Source organism: Lytechinus pictus, chromosome 7, assembly GCF_037042905.1.
Source record: "Lytechinus pictus isolate F3 Inbred chromosome 7, Lp3.0, whole genome shotgun sequence".
NCBI classification, from domain to species: Eukaryota; Metazoa; Echinodermata; class Echinoidea; order Temnopleuroida; family Toxopneustidae; genus Lytechinus; species Lytechinus pictus.
The window spans coordinates 47,699,044-47,718,124 of NC_087251.1; the positions used below are offsets into that span (position 1 = coordinate 47,699,044).

The 19,081-nt window shown below is 34.8% G+C and overlaps 1 protein-coding gene across 1 annotated transcript in view; it reads right to left on the minus strand.

The window, feature by feature from the left end:
- LOC129264299 (apoptosis-resistant E3 ubiquitin protein ligase 1-like) overlaps positions 1 to 19,081 on the minus strand; it is a 45,658-nt gene that overhangs the window by 25,613 nt on the left and 964 nt on the right. The window contains exon 2 of the mRNA XM_064102948.1: positions 14,252 to 14,420. Coding sequence (XP_063959018.1) covers positions 14,252 to 14,420 — 169 coding nt within the window. The remainder of the gene's footprint in view (positions 1 to 14,251; positions 14,421 to 19,081) is intronic.

Consider the following 19,081-nt stretch of genomic DNA (forward strand, 5'->3'; position numbering starts at 1 on the left):
TCTATCTAATTTATTTTATCTATATGTATTGCTTTGTATGTAATTTGTTAATTAGTATCATGTTTTTAAGGATGCCGTATGCTTGCTACTCTGTTTTCTGTTATGATATGAGTTAAGTTATTTAGAATATTTCTGTGTATATTTCATATGTATTTAAATGTTTTTATACTTGTTTTTATCATGTATTCCAGGGCCCCACGGGAGACCAGTTTATTGCTGAGTGGGCTACCCTGGTTAAATATATTGAAATAAATAAATAAATAAATCATAATATGGTCCCTGTACGCTTACAAAGGAATATCATTACCCTGGGTTCAGCCCCACAGCCTTTTAGAGCACGGACACATTTCAAGGAATAAAATTCCTGCCACCTACCCATTTACCTCACCTGATTTGAGTGCGACACTATGCAGATCAATTTCTTTTCTTTTTGAACCCACAACCCTCTGCTTCAAAGACAGGCACTATGACATATTTGACTACTTGGCGAATAAAACACGGTATCAGAATGATTTCTTCAAGTACGGTTAAAGGGGTACTCCATGGCGAAAACATTATGGGTTGAACAGATCAAGAAAAATCAGACAATGTCTTCATGAATATTCAGTGAGCACATTGATGATGTCATATCCCCACTTGTTCTTTCGTAATTTATGATATGTACATGCACAACATGTAATTCAAATTTTGTCCTCCAAGAATTAAAAATATTGGATTGTAAACTGATTTAATGAATTATAATTGCTGCAACTTTTTTTTTAATTATTTAAGGGAGACATATCATACACACATGTATGAAAATATGAAATAATTATGATTTCATGCAATAACATACAAAAAAGGAAAGTGGGGATAGACATCATCAGCCCACCTGATAAATATTCATGATGACTGTCATGCATGTAACTGTTTTCACAAATTATTGCTATTATAACATTAATTAACTTCATTATTTGTTATCAGATTTGGTTGTAATTTTCAGCATTTTGCTATTAAAGTGAATTTTACTCTATTTATTTAATAATTTTCAGCCTAAAGTACCCTTTTAAAATCACATTTTTATGTATCACATCATGCTTGATTTATTGTCATTAAGAGATTAGTATGTGTGGTATGCCCAGGGTTCTTTATCATTGAGCATGAATGACTAAATTCATGGTTAAATCCAGTCTCCATGCCACTGAATAATAGACAAACCGCCCTTTCACACGGTACCAAAATCGTGTGAAACCAAACTAGAATCACGGACGCTCTCACGAATTCAAATTATACTTCGGAGGTGAATTCCAGTTAAGTTTCACTCAAATTTTGGTACAAATTTTACGTCTGAAAGGGTTGACCTCCAAAACATCTTTTGAGGGGCGGAGCTTACGTGAGCTTTCAAGCACTTCCGTAGATAATAAATTGTCATGCAATCATCGTGGTTTCTTTTTTGTGATGCAGTGCTTTGAATGGGTTTGATTGACAAGTCACCAAGGACACAATACCGCCTTTGGTCAGGAATTCGAATTCAAATCACAGTTTTCGAGTGAACATGTGAATGATTTATGGTACAATGATTCTAAAGACGACTTGCAATCATCATCACAATGATGACTCAAGATTCTCGTGTGAAAAGGCCCAATGTTTCAATTTAAAATAGCCACTTGGACATGTATATAAAACAATCTAGAAAGATGGCAGAAATGTGGTTCATGTACCTTTCCCTTTTCATTTTTATAAATGATTCATTTTTAAAAATACACAATATACATTCTGGCAGGCAACAGGCTGAATTACAAAGACAATGTTTGTGAATTTATATGGACACACGATACCTAATAGAATTAAAAGCAATGTCTAACCTAACAACAAGTTGATTTGAATAAAGATAAAAGTCAAACGTGCATAATGCTGAACATATCTTCAAAAACATGCACATAATAAAAAGATATATCATTACAAGGAGTATCACTTGATTTCACCATGGATCCTACTACATGTAGGTAGTTCTAGTAAAATCCATGATCTCACAAAACCCTGGTGATTCAGTGTACAGTACAGGTGTCAAAGCACACTTGGGCTCACTATTTTTTTCCTATTCGCATTCCTGTGGAGCGTTGTGGCCCAGTGGATTAGTCTTCGGACTTTGAAACAGAGGGTCGTGGGTTCAAATCCCAGCCATGGCGTAATTTCCTTCAGCAAGAAACTGATCCACAGTGTGCTGCACTCAACTCAGGTGAGGTAAATGGGTACCGGTAGGAAGTAATTCCTTAAAAAGCTGTGTGCGCTATGAACGCCTAGCTTAGCTGGGTAATATAGGAGCGCCTTGAGCACCTAACAAGGTGGATATGTGCGCAATATAAATACCCTACATTATTTCGTGAAATATTCTATTTTTCCTATTTAAAGCATAACTTGACTTCAGCTTGAATACTAAGTATATATGTAAGATTCAATAAATATATTATAACCAACATTGCACAAATAAATATATTCATATTTAAAAAAATAAATTACAAAATAAAATAGAGAGCATACATGATTCTCTCATACATGCACATGTATGCAGTTTTGTTCTTGGTATCATAAGCATATTAATCTTTTGTGATATTAAGTATCAAATCTTTACAAAATTAATGACATTTTTTTTTCTTTTCACATCCAATTATGAAACAATTATAGTGTATATAAAAATCAGCTTGATTTTGGGGTAGTCTTAACCTTTAAGCACTGTAAAGGTGTCTAGATGTGGACGGAGAGCTGACTCTGATAGACACAATTAATTATGACTATGTCTGTTCCCAGGTTACTAATGAATTTTCAGTGTACATTGCCATAGAAACTATTAATTGTAATTAATAACCTACCGTATGCTGGCACAGAGCGTGTTCACGTGTGTATACATTATTTATTTGGGGGGAACACTGTATGCAACTACATTGCATGAATGCACCCAAGTCAAGGGGATTAATTGTGGTTAATATGAAAAGCGCAGAACATACCATGCAGGTGACATTTTCTAGCAGAAAAAATGAAAACCCCAATATTCCCATTTCTATTTTTTTCCCTGTCATGGATTTTTTTTTTTTTTTGGGGGGGGGGGGGGGGGACTGTAATTAGTTACATGTAGGACTCATTGCAAAACGTGTTTTGTGCTTTATACACCATTGGGCATATATATGTACTTGTATGAGCTTTGCAATACAAGTGATATGTTAATAGCTTGCCCTCCTTGTTTAATAATAATAATAGAGAGTATTTCTAAAGCGCCAAATCCACATTGATTATGTGCTCAAGGCGCTGCGAAAAGGAAATAATAGAAAAATTACACGGTACAGGAAGGGACAAAGATAAAAAGAATGACAGTCATGACAATGAAAGGAAACTACTGGAAGGCAATTTTAAACAAATGGGTTTTTAGAGTAATTTTGAAATTATCGATATTTGAAATACTACGAATGGAATATGGCAACTGATTCCATAAGGATGGCCCAGCATGTGCAAATGTCCGATCCCCCCATGATTTCTTGGATTTAGGAACTGTAAGCAATTTAGAATCAGAAGATCTTAAACGTCGAGGAGGATTGTATGGCATCAACAAATTAACATTATATTCTGGGGCAGATCCATGGATACAGTGAAAAACTAACAATAATAACTTAAAGGAGAATGAAACCCTTAAAACCAGCTGAATCTATATCAAAGAGAAAAATCATAGAAACATATTGTTGAAAGTTTGAGGAAGATTGAATGAATAATAAGAAAGTTATGAGCATTCGAATATTGAGATCACTAGTGCCATGTAGATCCTCCCAACGGCAATGCGACCAAGATCTGTGATATCACACACGTACAACTCCCTCATTACTTTAGTACTTATTTCACTTATATTCTCACTTTTATAGAGTCTATCACAAGGTGAGGTGTTCTCTTTATGATATGACAAGTACAGAGGTTTCACAACATTATATCATTGATGAATCGTTTGTCATATGATTAGAATGAGCAAAAAGAGATGTTTTGGGGTATATTTTCAGTGTCCAAATGGGAGAGTTGTACGTGTGTGACATCACAGATCTTGGTCGCATTGCCAATGGGAGGATCTCCATAGCATTAGTGATCTCGACATTCAAATGCTCATAACTCTTTTATTGCTAGTCCTATTTTACTCAAAGTTTTGTTGATCTTATTCTTTGATTTTTCTGCTTTCACAAAAGCTAACTTGCTCCAAGAGTTTCATTCTCCTTTAAATACAATACGGTACTCGATGGGTAACCAATGCAGTGAGGACAGAACTGGAGTTATGTGAGTAGAGCGCCTGATAAGGGTAACAATACGGGCTGCAGAATTCTGTAATTTTTGTAAGCGTGAGAGTTGGGATTGTGGAAGGTGAAACAAAAGAGAATTGCCAAAATCAAGTCGAGATGATATCAGAGCATGTATAATCTTTTCTGTAGCGGATCAGGTTAAATACTTGCGAATGATGCCTAAATTACGCAATTGATATCTGACTGATTTACACACGGCAGTGATCTGGGCAGACATAGACATTGTTGAATCAAACAAAACTCCAAGATTCCTGCATGATTTGGATGGCATAACATTAACATTACCAATTCTCAAAGAGGGAAGTCTTATCTTATCTAGTGCAGCTTTAGAGCCAATAAACAGCAGCTCAGATTTATCTTCATTTAATTTTAAAGAATTGCAGCTCATCCACCTATTGATATCGTGAACACAAGCCTCAAGATTTTTTACAGCATCAATGGCATTGGTCTGGTTAGGTAGGAATGATGTGTACAGTTGAATATCGTCTGCATAACAATGATATTTAAAACAATGGCTTCTTAAAATCTGTTTAAGGCCACCCAAGTACAATGAAAAAAGGGTCGGGCCTCCGACTGATCCCTGCGGTACACCATGAACTAATTCAGCAGGATCACTCTTTGAATTGTTAATACAGACTACTTGAAACCTTTCAGATAAGTATGACTTAAACCACTCTAGGGGTGCGTTTATCCGCCACTTTTTCACCCTAGAATCATGATCTGAATCACGATTCAAATCATGATTCTGCAGAATCACGATTGCGTTTAGGGTGCGTTTATCCGCCACTTTTTCACCCTAGAATCATGATCTGAATCATGATTCAAATCACGATTCTGCAGAATCACGATTGCGTTTAGTCGAAATTGAATATAATCATGATTAGAATCACAAACATGAACTACGAAAAAAGGGGCGTTTGGAAAGACGTTTCTACAGAATCACGTATGAAAATGTTCGAATAAACGATATCGTGATTTGAATCATGATTATATGACCTCACTGTGTCGGGCTACTTTCGGTTTGACTCTTGCCAAGCTCAAGGCTCTCTATATGCTCATTGTATGTACATGGTTACTCTGCATGCATTTCTTGTCATGTTCAAGTTCTGTGTTGGTCATCGCATCGTCCACTACTTTTCATTTTTTGGTCATGTCTTCAACTTCAAGTTCTAGTGAATGAATTAACTGGACAGACAATGATCTCAGTTGTTGTTGAGTATAGAGTGTTAATATTAAATTGGATCTACGCTGAAATTCACTTCCGAACACCATTTTGGATAAACTAACAAGATGAATAGAAGCATATGGACCCTATAGAAGTAAACAAAATTAGGTATAGACTGAATTCTGGAAGCAAAAGATTTTTCGAGAGCCGAAACACGTGCGAAAAACTTCCTCTGTCAAACTGCGCACTAGTGATGCGCACTGGATTGGCCCGAATCTGAGGAGAAACAGCATTGTAATGAAGGTCGTCTAAACGCTGATTCTGTGACATCGTGATTCATGTTTGTGTTTTGAATCATGATTCAAATCATGATTCTGGCTTGAGGTCGCATAAACGCAGCCTTAGTCGAAATTGAATATAATCATGATTAGAATCACAAACATGAAACACGAAAAAAGGGGCGTTTGGAAAGACGTTTCTGCAGAATCACGTACGAAAATGCTCGAATAAACGATATCGTGATTTGAATCATGATTATATGACCTCACTGTGTCGGGCTACTTTCGGTTTGACTCTTGCCAAGCTCAGCTCATTGTATGTACATGATTACTCTGCATGCATTTCTTGTCATGTCCAAGTTCTGTGTTGGTCATCGCATCGTCCACTACTTTTCATTTTTTGGTCATGTCTTCAACTTCAAGTTCTAGTAAATGAATTAACTGGACAGACAATGATCTCAGTTGTTGTTGAGTATAGAGTGTCAATATTAAATTGGATCTACGCTGAAATTCACTTCCGAACACCATTTTTTATAAATTAACAAGATGAATAGAAGCACATGGACCCTATATGATAGAAGTAAATAAAATTAGGTATAGACTGAATTCTGGAAGCAAAAGATTTTTCGAGAGCCGAAGCACGTGCGAAAAACTTCCTCTGTCAAACTGCGCACTAGTGATGCGCACTGGATTGGCCCGAATCTGAGGAGAAACAGCATTGGAATGAAGGTCGTCTAAACGCTGATTCTGTGATATCGTGATTCATGTTTGTGTTTTGAATCATGATTCGAATCATGATTCAAATCATGATTCTGGCTTGAGGTCGCATAAACGCAGCCTAGAGCTATCCCATCAACCCCAAGGGATCTCAAAGTATTTAGCATGATTGTATGATTGACAGTGTCAAACGCTGAAGATAAGTCAACAAGTATGCTAGTCTGCAGGTACAGACCCTTAGTTTTTGCAAAATCGCATAGTGCAGAGTCTGAAGTAGGGAGACTAGATTTACTAATCACTATGTACTGTGGCTGGCTCTACAGACAGTTTGGCGTCTAGTCTTCCCTCGAGACATGGTATAATTGGTGTAAGAGTCATATTATTAGTCTGTGCTTGCAGACTACAATATGCCTCTGCAAGAATCTGATGTACTGTTTGAAGATGTCCCCTTGAATTTAGTCTACAGGCACAGACTCATATTTGACACTTTAACTAAAACCATGTCTAGAGTGAAGACTACATGCCAAAGTCTCTCTGTGTCAAATCAGCCACAGAACACGGTGAATCTAGTCTCACTATCACAGACTCTGCATTATGCACCATGCAAAAAATTGTGAAAACAAGGGTCTGTGCCTGCAGACTAGACAACAGTAGTCTTTCCCAAAATCTAATCAGGTAAATGTAGCCATGTTTGCCTGGCTATTCCTTAGGAAATGGGAAGAAATTGATACTATAATCCACCTTTGGCTTTGCAAAGATATTACAAGAAAAAAACCCAATGGTGTAAAATGTATTTGAAAAGACTTCAGGGTCCCATAACACAGAGGTTAGTGATTAATCGTACACTCGATTTTCATGACTGATTGTACATTGTAGTCAATAGAATTAATCGGAGAAAAATGTTCTACGATCATTGCTAAAGCTTTGTGTTACGGGCCCCAGGTATGAATTTCAAGATGACAGGATTACGGAGGATTTGAGGTGAAATTAATGCCTAGATACAGAACACTCTGAGGCTGGAAAATGTTGTTATCATAAGTGCCATGTTGGACCAAGGAGGTGATATCTCCTTGGCTGGACAAAAAGTTTAAAACCACTGAAAGGTTCCTTGTAGCCTATAATCTAGACGGAGGCTGCAGTTATTGTCTTTGCTGTTAAAGCTGAACGCAATTGATACATCTGATCTGGCAAAGACTACGCATTGTGGCAGTGTTAGCAGCCACCGCCTATACACTCCCGTCTGCCCATTCAATATTCATGTATTCATCTCGTCGTTTGACGTGTTGTGGTACCGGGATCCGTACCGGTACCCGTATTGCTGTCGTGTGCCAACGACTTGAGATATCATAAAAGCGAAGATATTATCGTTACACAGAGGGATTGCCTGGTATATTTCGCCTTTTCCACATCCCTCCCATCGTCAATAATGCTACAAATGGCAGATACTTGGGGATACTTAAAGGCCTCAGAATTTTCCACGAGGAATGCGGAGTTTATTGGCAGCATAATCCAAACTGTCACGGAAGTTTCTCGCATGTACTCATACTCGCCATTGTGGATGAAGAAAGTGACATCATGTCACGTGACATATATATGCATTACCTTCTTCTTTCCAACGTCTTTCTGATTGGTCCGATTTATTTCTTCTCATACATATATACATGTATGCATGAGAATTTTTTGTACGAAAAACTGGCGTCATTTCAAAGTCGATAATAAAAAAACAACATCCAAAGCGAGACGGGAGTGTATAGGCGGTGGCTGCTAACGCAGCCACAATGCATAGTCTTCGCCAGATCAGACGTATCGCTTCCGTTCAGCATAACAGCAAAGACAATAACTGCAGCCTCCGCCTAGATTATAGGCTAGGTGCCTTGCTGATTACCATAGTTTTTAATGTATACATGTACATGTAGAGTGTACAATGATACTATTAAACAAAATCTTCTTTATTTTTTCCACTATAGAGTGGATTGTATATTCTATTGGCATACAGTGTATTTCAATTCATCTTTTCTATTTCTCATTCCCCTTTGATAAATTGTAAACAAAAATTGTTCATCTCAAAATTATAAATGTAGAGCATGTAACTATGTATGTATTTGTAAATGAAGTCTGCGTCCAGGTGATTTGAGTGACTTTTTTCCCACCTAGGGGAGACGAGACAAGTATCCCTTTTTTCCAAACTTAAAAATAAATGACTATGGGATAAATTTTTGAATGCAACTAAAGACATTTGAGCTCCAGGATACACATGAGTTGATGGAAAAATTCCATCAGTGGCTGAGGCTGAAATCATTATACCAAATACAGAATAACTGCATTCACATAACAATGTATACGGTCATCATACATGTACCGGTAGTGAAAATGTTGATGAGTAATAGTATATTAGATTGAAATAAAAAATAATTTGAATACAATAACAGCTTGTCCTTCATCATCCGCCATTTAAAAAAAAGACAACCTTGAAAATGTTATTGTGTAAAAGGCAAATACCATACAAAACAGTCAATTAAGCAAATCAAATACACTCCAGTCATATGCCAATGTTGGGATTGGGTGTCCAGACACTTTAAAATTTTGAAGCCTTCTTTTTTATCTTTGGATTACACAAAAAATATGAATTCAATAGTTGTAGGCCTAATCTTCTTCAATTTTTTTTTTTTTGCCTAACATTTTGTACTGAAAATTGATGAGAATTGAGATTTGCCTGTTACTTTTCCAAACGGCTGTTTAAAAATTGATTGATTGGACACACGAACTGTCCGGATTCCAGATACACAACTACTGGGTATACCCACCCCTTGCAGTTTTAGTAACTCTTTCACTTTTAGTTTAGGCCACTTAGTAAAAAGTACAGTATTCTTTCAGTGATTCACAATAGATTGGTGTTTGTATTGCAAGAAACTAAAATATGATCAGTTTGCACGTCCAAAAGGGAGGAACTGTCTGCACATGCCTATATCAGGCCCTCTTATGACATCATCTTTTAAAACAATATTTAAATTTTGGCATAATCATAGTCCATTTATAAGTAAATCTGCATCATTTAAAAGACTAAATCTGCGAAATAAATTTGTAGATCAAAGTATGTTCAGTTATGATGTGATAACAGTACACTGTAATGGGTTGGGGAAAATCCAAGTTGACGAATCTGTGTACCAAACAGGAAGCGAGTTATTGGTGAGGCATACCAGTTACGCTGAAAGGATGTGCAGATGGGGGGGGGGGGGGGTTGAGGGACCCCTTAACAATTTCACGACCAAGAAAAAAAAACGAAAAAAAGGAAAAGTGGGATATCATTTTCTGAATATTTTATCAAAATTTGTCACAAATCAGATTGTTTTATTAAAAAGGTAAAAATTGTTGCTCAGAATTCACACCTTTTAAAAAGAAATTTTGCCCCATATGCCATGTCTGGCCCCCTCTGTATGGCTTATTATATTCACTCGCGTTCGTAATCACTCGCGTCGCATTGGTAATCACACGCGTTTTTGATTTTTGGCGATTTTTTTTTTTCATTTCGGTGCGATTTTTTTTCTAACGGTGTCTTCAATGGGACAAACACGCTGGGAAAATAAAATGAAATTGAAATTCGAGTTTCGTTTTAAGCCGGCAAGTGCCTTAAATAAGATGTACTCGACTACTGTTTTAACATAACAAACAAGCAAATCAGCCATGTGGCTCAACTAACTTAGCATAGATCTGGACTTCTACTGTGTCTTATACGAGGACTCCGAGTCGGAACTTGCCATATCTGCCACATCGATACTACATCGTATCATTCCCATATGCGGACATGCCTGCATGCAATGGCCCCAAGGCGGCCGGACCCGGCCGCGGTCGGACACGACGTGCATCGGTAGCATGGAGCAAGCTAACGTGAGTCGAGCTGAGTTAGATCCCACGTTACATATGAGGCGCCGATTGTACCAATATTATATAGAACAATTATTTGTTACATAATCATTATTCATTAAATAATAACTATTATTTATATATAATTTACATTCTATTTGTAAATAATTACTATTATATAAAATAACATTTCTAATTATTTATATATAATTCCAAGTAATACTTCACCATTTGTAAATAATAATAGTTCGACATTCTATTATTTATAAATAATGATTATTTCTTTTTAATTATTTGTAAATAATGATTATTTTTTTTCATTATTTATGAATAATGATAATTTGTTTTTCATTATTTATAAATAATGATTATTTGTTTTTCATTATTTATAAATACTGATTGTTTGTTTTTTCATTATTTATAAATAATGATTATTTCTTTTTAATTATTTGTAAATAATGATTATTTTTTTCAGTATTTATAAATAATGATAATTTGTTTTTCATTATTTATAAATAATGATTATTTGTTTTTCATTATTTATAAATAATGATTATTTGTTTTTCATTATTTATAAATAATGGTTATTTGCATATAAATAACGATTATTTGTATATAATGGCAAACTGTAAGAATCGTTTATAAATAATGATTATTTATAAATAATGGGATATTCAAACAAAAATGTTATTTATAAATAATGAAACACAATGAATTTTCATTATTTATAAATAATGGGAAACTCAACAAATTATTTATGAATAAAGAAATGTGCACTGGCATTGTTAATAGATAATTTTCATTTACAAATAATAGAAAACTCGACAAACTTATTTATAAATAATAAAAGAACAAATTGCAATTATTCATAAATAATGAAGTATGCAGTGTCATTATTTATAAATAATGAAACACAAAAATTATTATTTATAGATAATGAAAAACAAATAATCATTATTTATAAATAATGGAATGTCGAACTTTTATTATTTACAAGTAATGAAGTACTGTATTACTTGGAATTATATATAAATAATTAGAAATGTTATTTTATATAATAGTAATTATTTACAAATAGAATGTAAATCATATATAAATAATAGTTATTATTTAATGAATAATGATTATATAACAAATAATTGTTCTATATAATATTGGTACAATCGGCGCCTCATATATAACGTGGGATCTAACTCAGCTCGACTCACGTTAGCTTGCTCCATGCTACCGATGCACGTCGTGTCCGACTGCGGCCGGGTCCGGCCGCCTTGGGGCCATTGCATGCAGGCATGTCCGCATATATGGGAATGATACGATGTAATATCGATGTGGCAGATATGGCAAGTTCCGACTCGGGAGTCCTCGTATAAGACACAATAGAAGTCCGGATCTATTCTAAGTTAGTTGAGCCACATGGCTGATTTGCTTGTTTGTTATGTTAAAACAGTAGTCAAGTACATTTTATTTTAAGGCACTTAATTGCCGGCTTAAAACGAAACTCGAATTTCAATTTCATTTATTTTCCCTGCATGTCTGCCCCATTGAAGACACCGTTAAAAAAAAATCGCACCGAAAAAAAAAAAAAAATCGCCAAAAATTCAAAACGCGAGTGATTACGAACCCGCACGCGACGCGAGTGATTATAAACTGCCCTCTGTATGTACATAAAGAACTTGGGCTAAGATGCTGGTAATGTACAATCCGGGGAGGGGAGCATTCAACTATATTGTCGAGCACACAATTTGATAATGATGTAAAAAATACTTGAAGGGTAATTTCTTCTAATAAGATGTAACTCTCACAGAGCTCATTAAAGGAGAATGAAACTCTTGGAGCAAGTTAGCTTTTGTGAAAGCAGAAAAATCAAAGAATAAGATCAACAAAAGTTTGAGTAAAATAGGACTAGCAATAGAAGAGTTATGGGCATTTGAATGTCGAGATCACTAATGCTATGGAGATCCTCCCATTGGCAATGCGACCAAGATCTATGATGTCACAGATGAACAACTCTCCCCTTTTGGACACTGAAAATATACCCCAAAACATATCTTTTTGCTCATTATAATCATATGACAAACGATTCATCAATGATATAATGTTGTGAAACCTCTGTACTTGTCCTCTCATTAAAAAGAACACCTCACATTGTGATAGACTCTATAAAAGTGAGAATATAAGTGAAATAAGTACTTAAGTAATGAGGGAGTTGTACGTGTGTGACATCACAGATCTTGGTCGCATTGCCAATGGGAGGAACTACATGGCATTAGTGATCTCAATATTCAAATGCTCATAACTTTCTTATTATTCATTCAATCTTCCTCAAACTTTCAACAATATGTTTCTTTGATTTTTCTCTTTGATATGGATTCAGCTGGTTTCAAGGGTTTCATTCTCCTTTAAGATTAGGAAGAGACAAAAAAATAGGGGAAAGGATATATGGTTTATGAGAATATTCATGCATGTTTCTTTTTTCCCCCATATTCATACCTGTCTTGCTTCAGTTCATGTTTTCATTTTATCAATGAATGTCTGCAGACAGTTTTTCATACGAAAAACCTGCCCTGCATGCGAGTAGATGCAAGAAAACAAAAACTAAAGCAAGACAAGGGAGTATTTACTTTGCACCCACTCACTCACACTAGCGCGAGGTTAGTACATGTATGCTATACTATAACCTTGCACACTGAACCGTGTTTGGGTCTGGATTTCTGAGAAGTCAGCAAACATCGCTTAATTTGCCGAAACTTCCTCCAGCTACTCACCGGGGCTCTTTCCTCTGAGTATATAGCTATATACAATATTTTTTTTACAAATTAAAATTCATTACAAAAAGAGCAATTCATCGCTTACCTCAGCCTGAAAAGTGGTTTCACATATCTCTTCCACGGAAATAAAAGGAAGCCAATGGTGGCGCTAATAAATATCACAACCTAAATTCAGCTCATCGGAGTTTTATAACTGTGTGTAGTACGCTCAATTCAGATGGTTATTTGATAAAATATGGGCACCAATAAATGGCATACCTTCGAAAACATACTTTTATGTTTAGGATTATTTTTGGTGATGATAACACTTTAAAAAAAAATCATTTTAAAGTAATGACAGATTTAACAAAAATAGAAAAATTCTATGTGCCTTGAATGAAACCAGCAGTACAAGCTTTGTTCATTTGTCAACAAACGGTACACCAAAGTCTATACAATGAAAAGACTGGACACTTTGCTGACTTCGAGTAATGCTTCGCATCAATTTGCGTGTGAAATCGTTTCAGTGCCTGGTCTTTCCCTTATTTTTTATTTTTTTTAATCAAACAAGTGCACACCTAGTTACCAATAATGCATATATATAGCATTTCCATTTATTTGAAAGCAGGATAAAAGAGCATTGTAGATTAAATAACTTGCTTACGGGCATAGGCGCCGCGGCCGGGAATCGAACCCCGGACTTTCCATGTATAGCCAGACGCCTTAGACCACTCGGCCACGGCACCTCCACTTTGATATAAATATAATAAATCTTGCGCCCTCTTTAGACAAAGAATTGCTGTTCGCGAAGTCGAAGAGCAAGAAAAGTAAACATCATCGAGCTGTGGAAATCTTAGGATTTAACTGCATCTTATCGAATAAATGTAGAATGAAGGTCACTATTTATTCGCTAAGCGTCAACCAAATTCAAATGATAATTTTATGGGCTTTTTACCCCTTTAGGATAGCCAGGTCTAAATCAAATTTGACCACCATCGATTTCATGTACAAAAGAAAACGCAATGCACCCATAGGTGGAACCTACTGTTGTCTGGCCATACTAAATGTATAGTGTTTTTAGCATTAACAGATAGTTGTAAATGCAGCCTTTACTTTATAGATTAAGGGATACATGAGCTTGAGGCCCAGTGACTAAAATTCAAGAAAACTTACATTGGTAAAAGGCTGAGTGAAGAATAGTCCTCTAGCCACTGCTTGAGTAATAGCTGGTCTTTTAACTCTTCTATGGCAGCTTCAAGATGTTCTTTGTCACGAGGTTTGAGTCTCCTCAAGGCCCGCTGGTTAATGTCCAATTGGGCTACCTCCCCCAGGCTCACACAACCTTTAGGGGAAAAAAAACCACATGAAATCAATGATCATCAATCGTAGGAATATATAAAAAGTTTAAAAAGTACTATCAATTAAATCAAAATTAGCAAATTATACACATGTACATCTATCCTGCTGTTTGCTTTCCTTTTAGGGCAAAGTAAAAAATCCCATCTAAATATTTCTAAAGCAAACTGGCATGTGATTTCAGTATTGTCATTCTAAAAAGAACATACACATTTGTATTAAGTAAAAAATGAATACAGGAAATGTTAGCGGTAATAGTGAAAGCAATTGAACTTGACCTGCATGGTGAATCAATACCAGGCATTCAGGCAAAGAACGATTTTTATTTTTTTACTGTATCTTTTATTATTTCTTTTACTGTATCTTGCCTGGCGTTACGTACATACTTTTTAAAATAATGTTTGTCAATGTGTTTTATTTGAATTTTAATAATGTGCAATTTTATATATTGAATGTGCAATATTCTCTCAACGGTTTTTCCATGAGGGCTCGCATGCCTCTGGGCAATAGTACTGAATTTTACTTTTGCGAGCCCTGGCCCATGGAAAAACCGTTTTCTTACTCTTTTCTTCTTCTCTTTCATTTCTACCTTATCTATATTTAATTATTCAATTTCAAATTTTATTTATGTAATTACATTGTACAATTTTTGTATGTTTTTATGGCCAAATAAATAATAATAATAATAATAATCATAATTTTTTTTTTTTGGGGGGGGCTCCTTTTCATAAATTACTGCCTAAATATGCATCATCGGATAAGCTTTAACATGACGATGAAAGAAGTTCCAGGGTTCATTTTGTTTAGTTTCCAGGGCTCTCTTTAGCATTTTCCGGGGCTAAATCGCCCCTGCCTCCCATCTAATTATTTTTCGCGATTAACCCTTTCACCCCACCCACACACACACACAATACCAAATAATGTTGAGAAGTAACAATAACATGTACACATATGTATGTAGGCCTATGTTAAGTTGGGAACTGGAAGTGGCAGATAAGGGGAAAAAAGGGGTGGGAGAGAAAAGAAAACACCTAATTGTATCATTACTAATTTACATGGAAATTGACTTGAAATGGTAGTCCATGGTAGTCCTTTCTAGTGCCTAGGGCAGACCCAGGATTGAATCGGGGGAGGGGGGGGGGGTTGTGTACTAGGGAAAAAACTGCACGGGGGCTCCGGGCGACTTTGCCCAAAAAATGCTTACAAGTACCTACCCTATAAAAAGTATAAAATCCCATTCACTGCAATGTCAAAGCTTATCCAATGTATCAGGTTCAGGCAGTAGGTTGTGAAGGTCACATAACCATTAGGGGCCTGTTGCATGACAAGATGAGCGATACGTAGGAACGTCCTAGGACCATTCTTCCGAGATAGGAAGATTGGCGACAAATCAGCACTTTCCGTTTCACGAAGGCAATTTTGTCTTCCAAGTCCGCGACATCGTTTGATATCGATAGTATCGGAAAAATATTTAGTCTTCATCGTCACCTGAACCTTTTATTTCTGAATGACGACTTTACATAAAATCCGATATTTCAATAAAAGGAGATCAAATAATGTTTTATTTATTACTGATAGTAGAATTGATGTATGGAGCTTACTTTATGAGGTTAAAAGAGAAAAAAACTTTAAAGATTCACAAACATAACTAAATAAAAATCGAAATTTTCATTATTTCCCTTATTTAGAACACGATGTCTTTGTAGAGACACCTTTTATTGATATTTCAACGAAAGAGACCTTTGTCCGACATAAAAATTGATTTAACTAAGTAATTTCGACATTTATTAGTTCAATATTCTGTATTTTTATAGAATACTTGTATATAATAATAATTTTGCAAATTATGCGTTAATATGTTATTTGTTGAGGTAAATATAGGGTTTGAATGGAGTAAACAAAATCAACAGTGTCTGATTGTATGAGACTAAAAAGGAAAATATGAGAGGCAGCGTGTGAAAAATCTAATTTATTTATTTTATTTGTCAGATATAACGCAAGAAATACAAATGTGAGTGTTTAGAGTATAAACATACCTCAGTTGCATGAGTAACAGAAAATGAAAATATGAAAATTGCTGCAAACATGTCCAAGTGGATAAAGTAGTACTTTGCAATAATAATTAAAACATAGAAAAAGGTGTGAATCAATCCGCAATGGAAAAAATACTTTTACAGAAATAATGCTAAATATGACAACGATCATAAACGCTGGTCATATTTAAAGATGATCACTTAATTTATGGAAGTTTATATAACAATATAAGGTTTAAGAAATAACAAAAAATATATATGTTCAACATTTCAAAGTTAAGGAGTATAGAGATTATATGCTATGACATAAGGGCCGAAAGGGGCCTACCCTAAGATTTAAAATGCGCCTCTTCGTATGGACTTTCCATAATCTATTCTTTAATGAACTTATCTTCATTTGTAATGATTGTGATGGATTCGAAAGCTATATAGGCTTAATCTGTATCTTAAATTCAATATTAGCTGCAGGTTTTTTGTTTTGTTTCACTGTTTCAAATCCAACAATTAATTTTCATTGATTAAAATAAATCTCAGCAAAAAAAAATAATTATAATGAAAATAAAATTAAAATAAATAAATGATTTAGCATGTTTAACATCTTAGTTTTGTTTGTCGTTTTTTTTTTGCTGAATGTTATTGAACACGTTTTTTACCTTATATGATTTCTTTTAAAGAAATTTGTTGTTTATCTATAATGAGATCATTAGGGGTCGGCTAAAGAGATATAGTGCCGCCCATTTCAAGTATTTCAAGTTTATTTTTTTAATAGAAAAGGGGTGGGGATAAGACGGAGGGAGAATAGAAGAAAACATATTAAAAAAAATATTTGGCCCTATACATTACCCCCAGGAATAATACATGTACACCGGAGAAGTTAAAATGACATCCGTTTTTGGTCGTCCTGCCGTGCAAAAAGACGACCTGAAATTGATGACAACTAGCTCCCCATATAAAAAATAACTTGGCGCCATCCCAGATAAAATGCATCAGAGTGCAACCAAAAAAATGTTTAGAGGTGATGAGTCAGTGTGGCTTGCCGTAAATGCATTTTCTCTCAATGCCGACGGTGGCGGGCGGTGTGCAAAGAAGATCATGCCTATGTAGGACATGTCTGGAGGTGTCTTTCCAAGGACCATTCTTCGTATCGCCCAAATCGGCTTTGTGAAACAGTTGAGCGATATCTCGTTCTTACGTAGAATGGTTCTACTTTCATGCAACAGGCCCTAGTTCTCTTAGAGAAGCAATTGCCTCTCCAATCCACCCCCCCCTCAAATGAATAAAGTGACAAGCAAAAATAAAAACACATATTTCTAAAGGCAGAGGTGCATATCATTCAATCATTTTTAAAGCACCAAAGCCTTGAACAATTTTGGTAATCTCCATTTAATGATACAATGTAGATCTAGGTCACCCTTGAGGAGTAATAATGATATTACACCCTGTAATGTTATAGAAAATAGTACAGTAACAATAATTATGACAATAAAATGTAAAAAAATTGTTAGCAAATACTAACAAAACAATTTATGTGGAAATTAGGTGGAAAATATTGGTTTAGGGATTATAATTTCATAACCTTTCAATTGGACCCCAATGAATTGAATTGGTTTGGAATCAATGCCTGGTTATCATTCAAGTCTTTATTTATTTATTTACTTTTAATTTATACCTTTATTGATTTACTTATTTATTCATTAATTCCTTCATTTATCTATTCATTCATTTATTTATCTAATTTCTAATTATCTATTCATTCATTTCAATGTGAGCAAGTTCACAATTCTTTTAGAGAGTGAATTGCCCTTGACTTTCTCACATGCTATAATGCTAGCAGAAGTGTTGTCTACAAAAGTTGCAGAATTGCAATATCAAGGATCAGGATTTTTAAATTTCACTCTGAATTCAATAACCGATGTCACTAAAGTCATTGTAACTCAAAATGCCCAGGTTGAATTTAAATACAATTCTGAACACTCCTCCCCAAGACAAGCCCTGGTCAACCCAATACAAAGCAATTAAGAGATAAACAATGAATGTAGGCCTAGATCTAAGTAGAAAAAACCCTTTGATTAATTTTTTAATTGCTGAATAAATTCAGGATCATAGGATCCAAATGAAACAGATCATCACAATCACAATGACCAAAACAAAGCAATAGTCTTACTATAAACATCAAGATGAAAGCAGAGACAAAACAATGAATGTATTAAAGTGAAAACAATAACAATGAAACCTTTTAATATAATTATTCAATTGCTAAATAAATTCAGGATCATAGGATCCAAATAAAACAGATCATCACAATCACAATGACCAAAACAAAGCAATAGTCTTACTAACAGAATAAACATCAAGATGAAAGCAGAGACAAAACAATGAATGTATTAAAGTGAAAACAATAACAATGAAACCTTTTAATATAATTATTCAATTGCTAAATAAATTCAGGATCATAGCATCCAAATAAAACAGATCATCATAATTACAATGACCAAAACGAAGCAATAGTCTTAATAGATTAAACATCAAGATGGAAAGCAGAGACAAAACAATGAATGTATTAAAGTGAAAACAATAACAATGAAACCTTTTAATATAATTATTCAATTGCTAA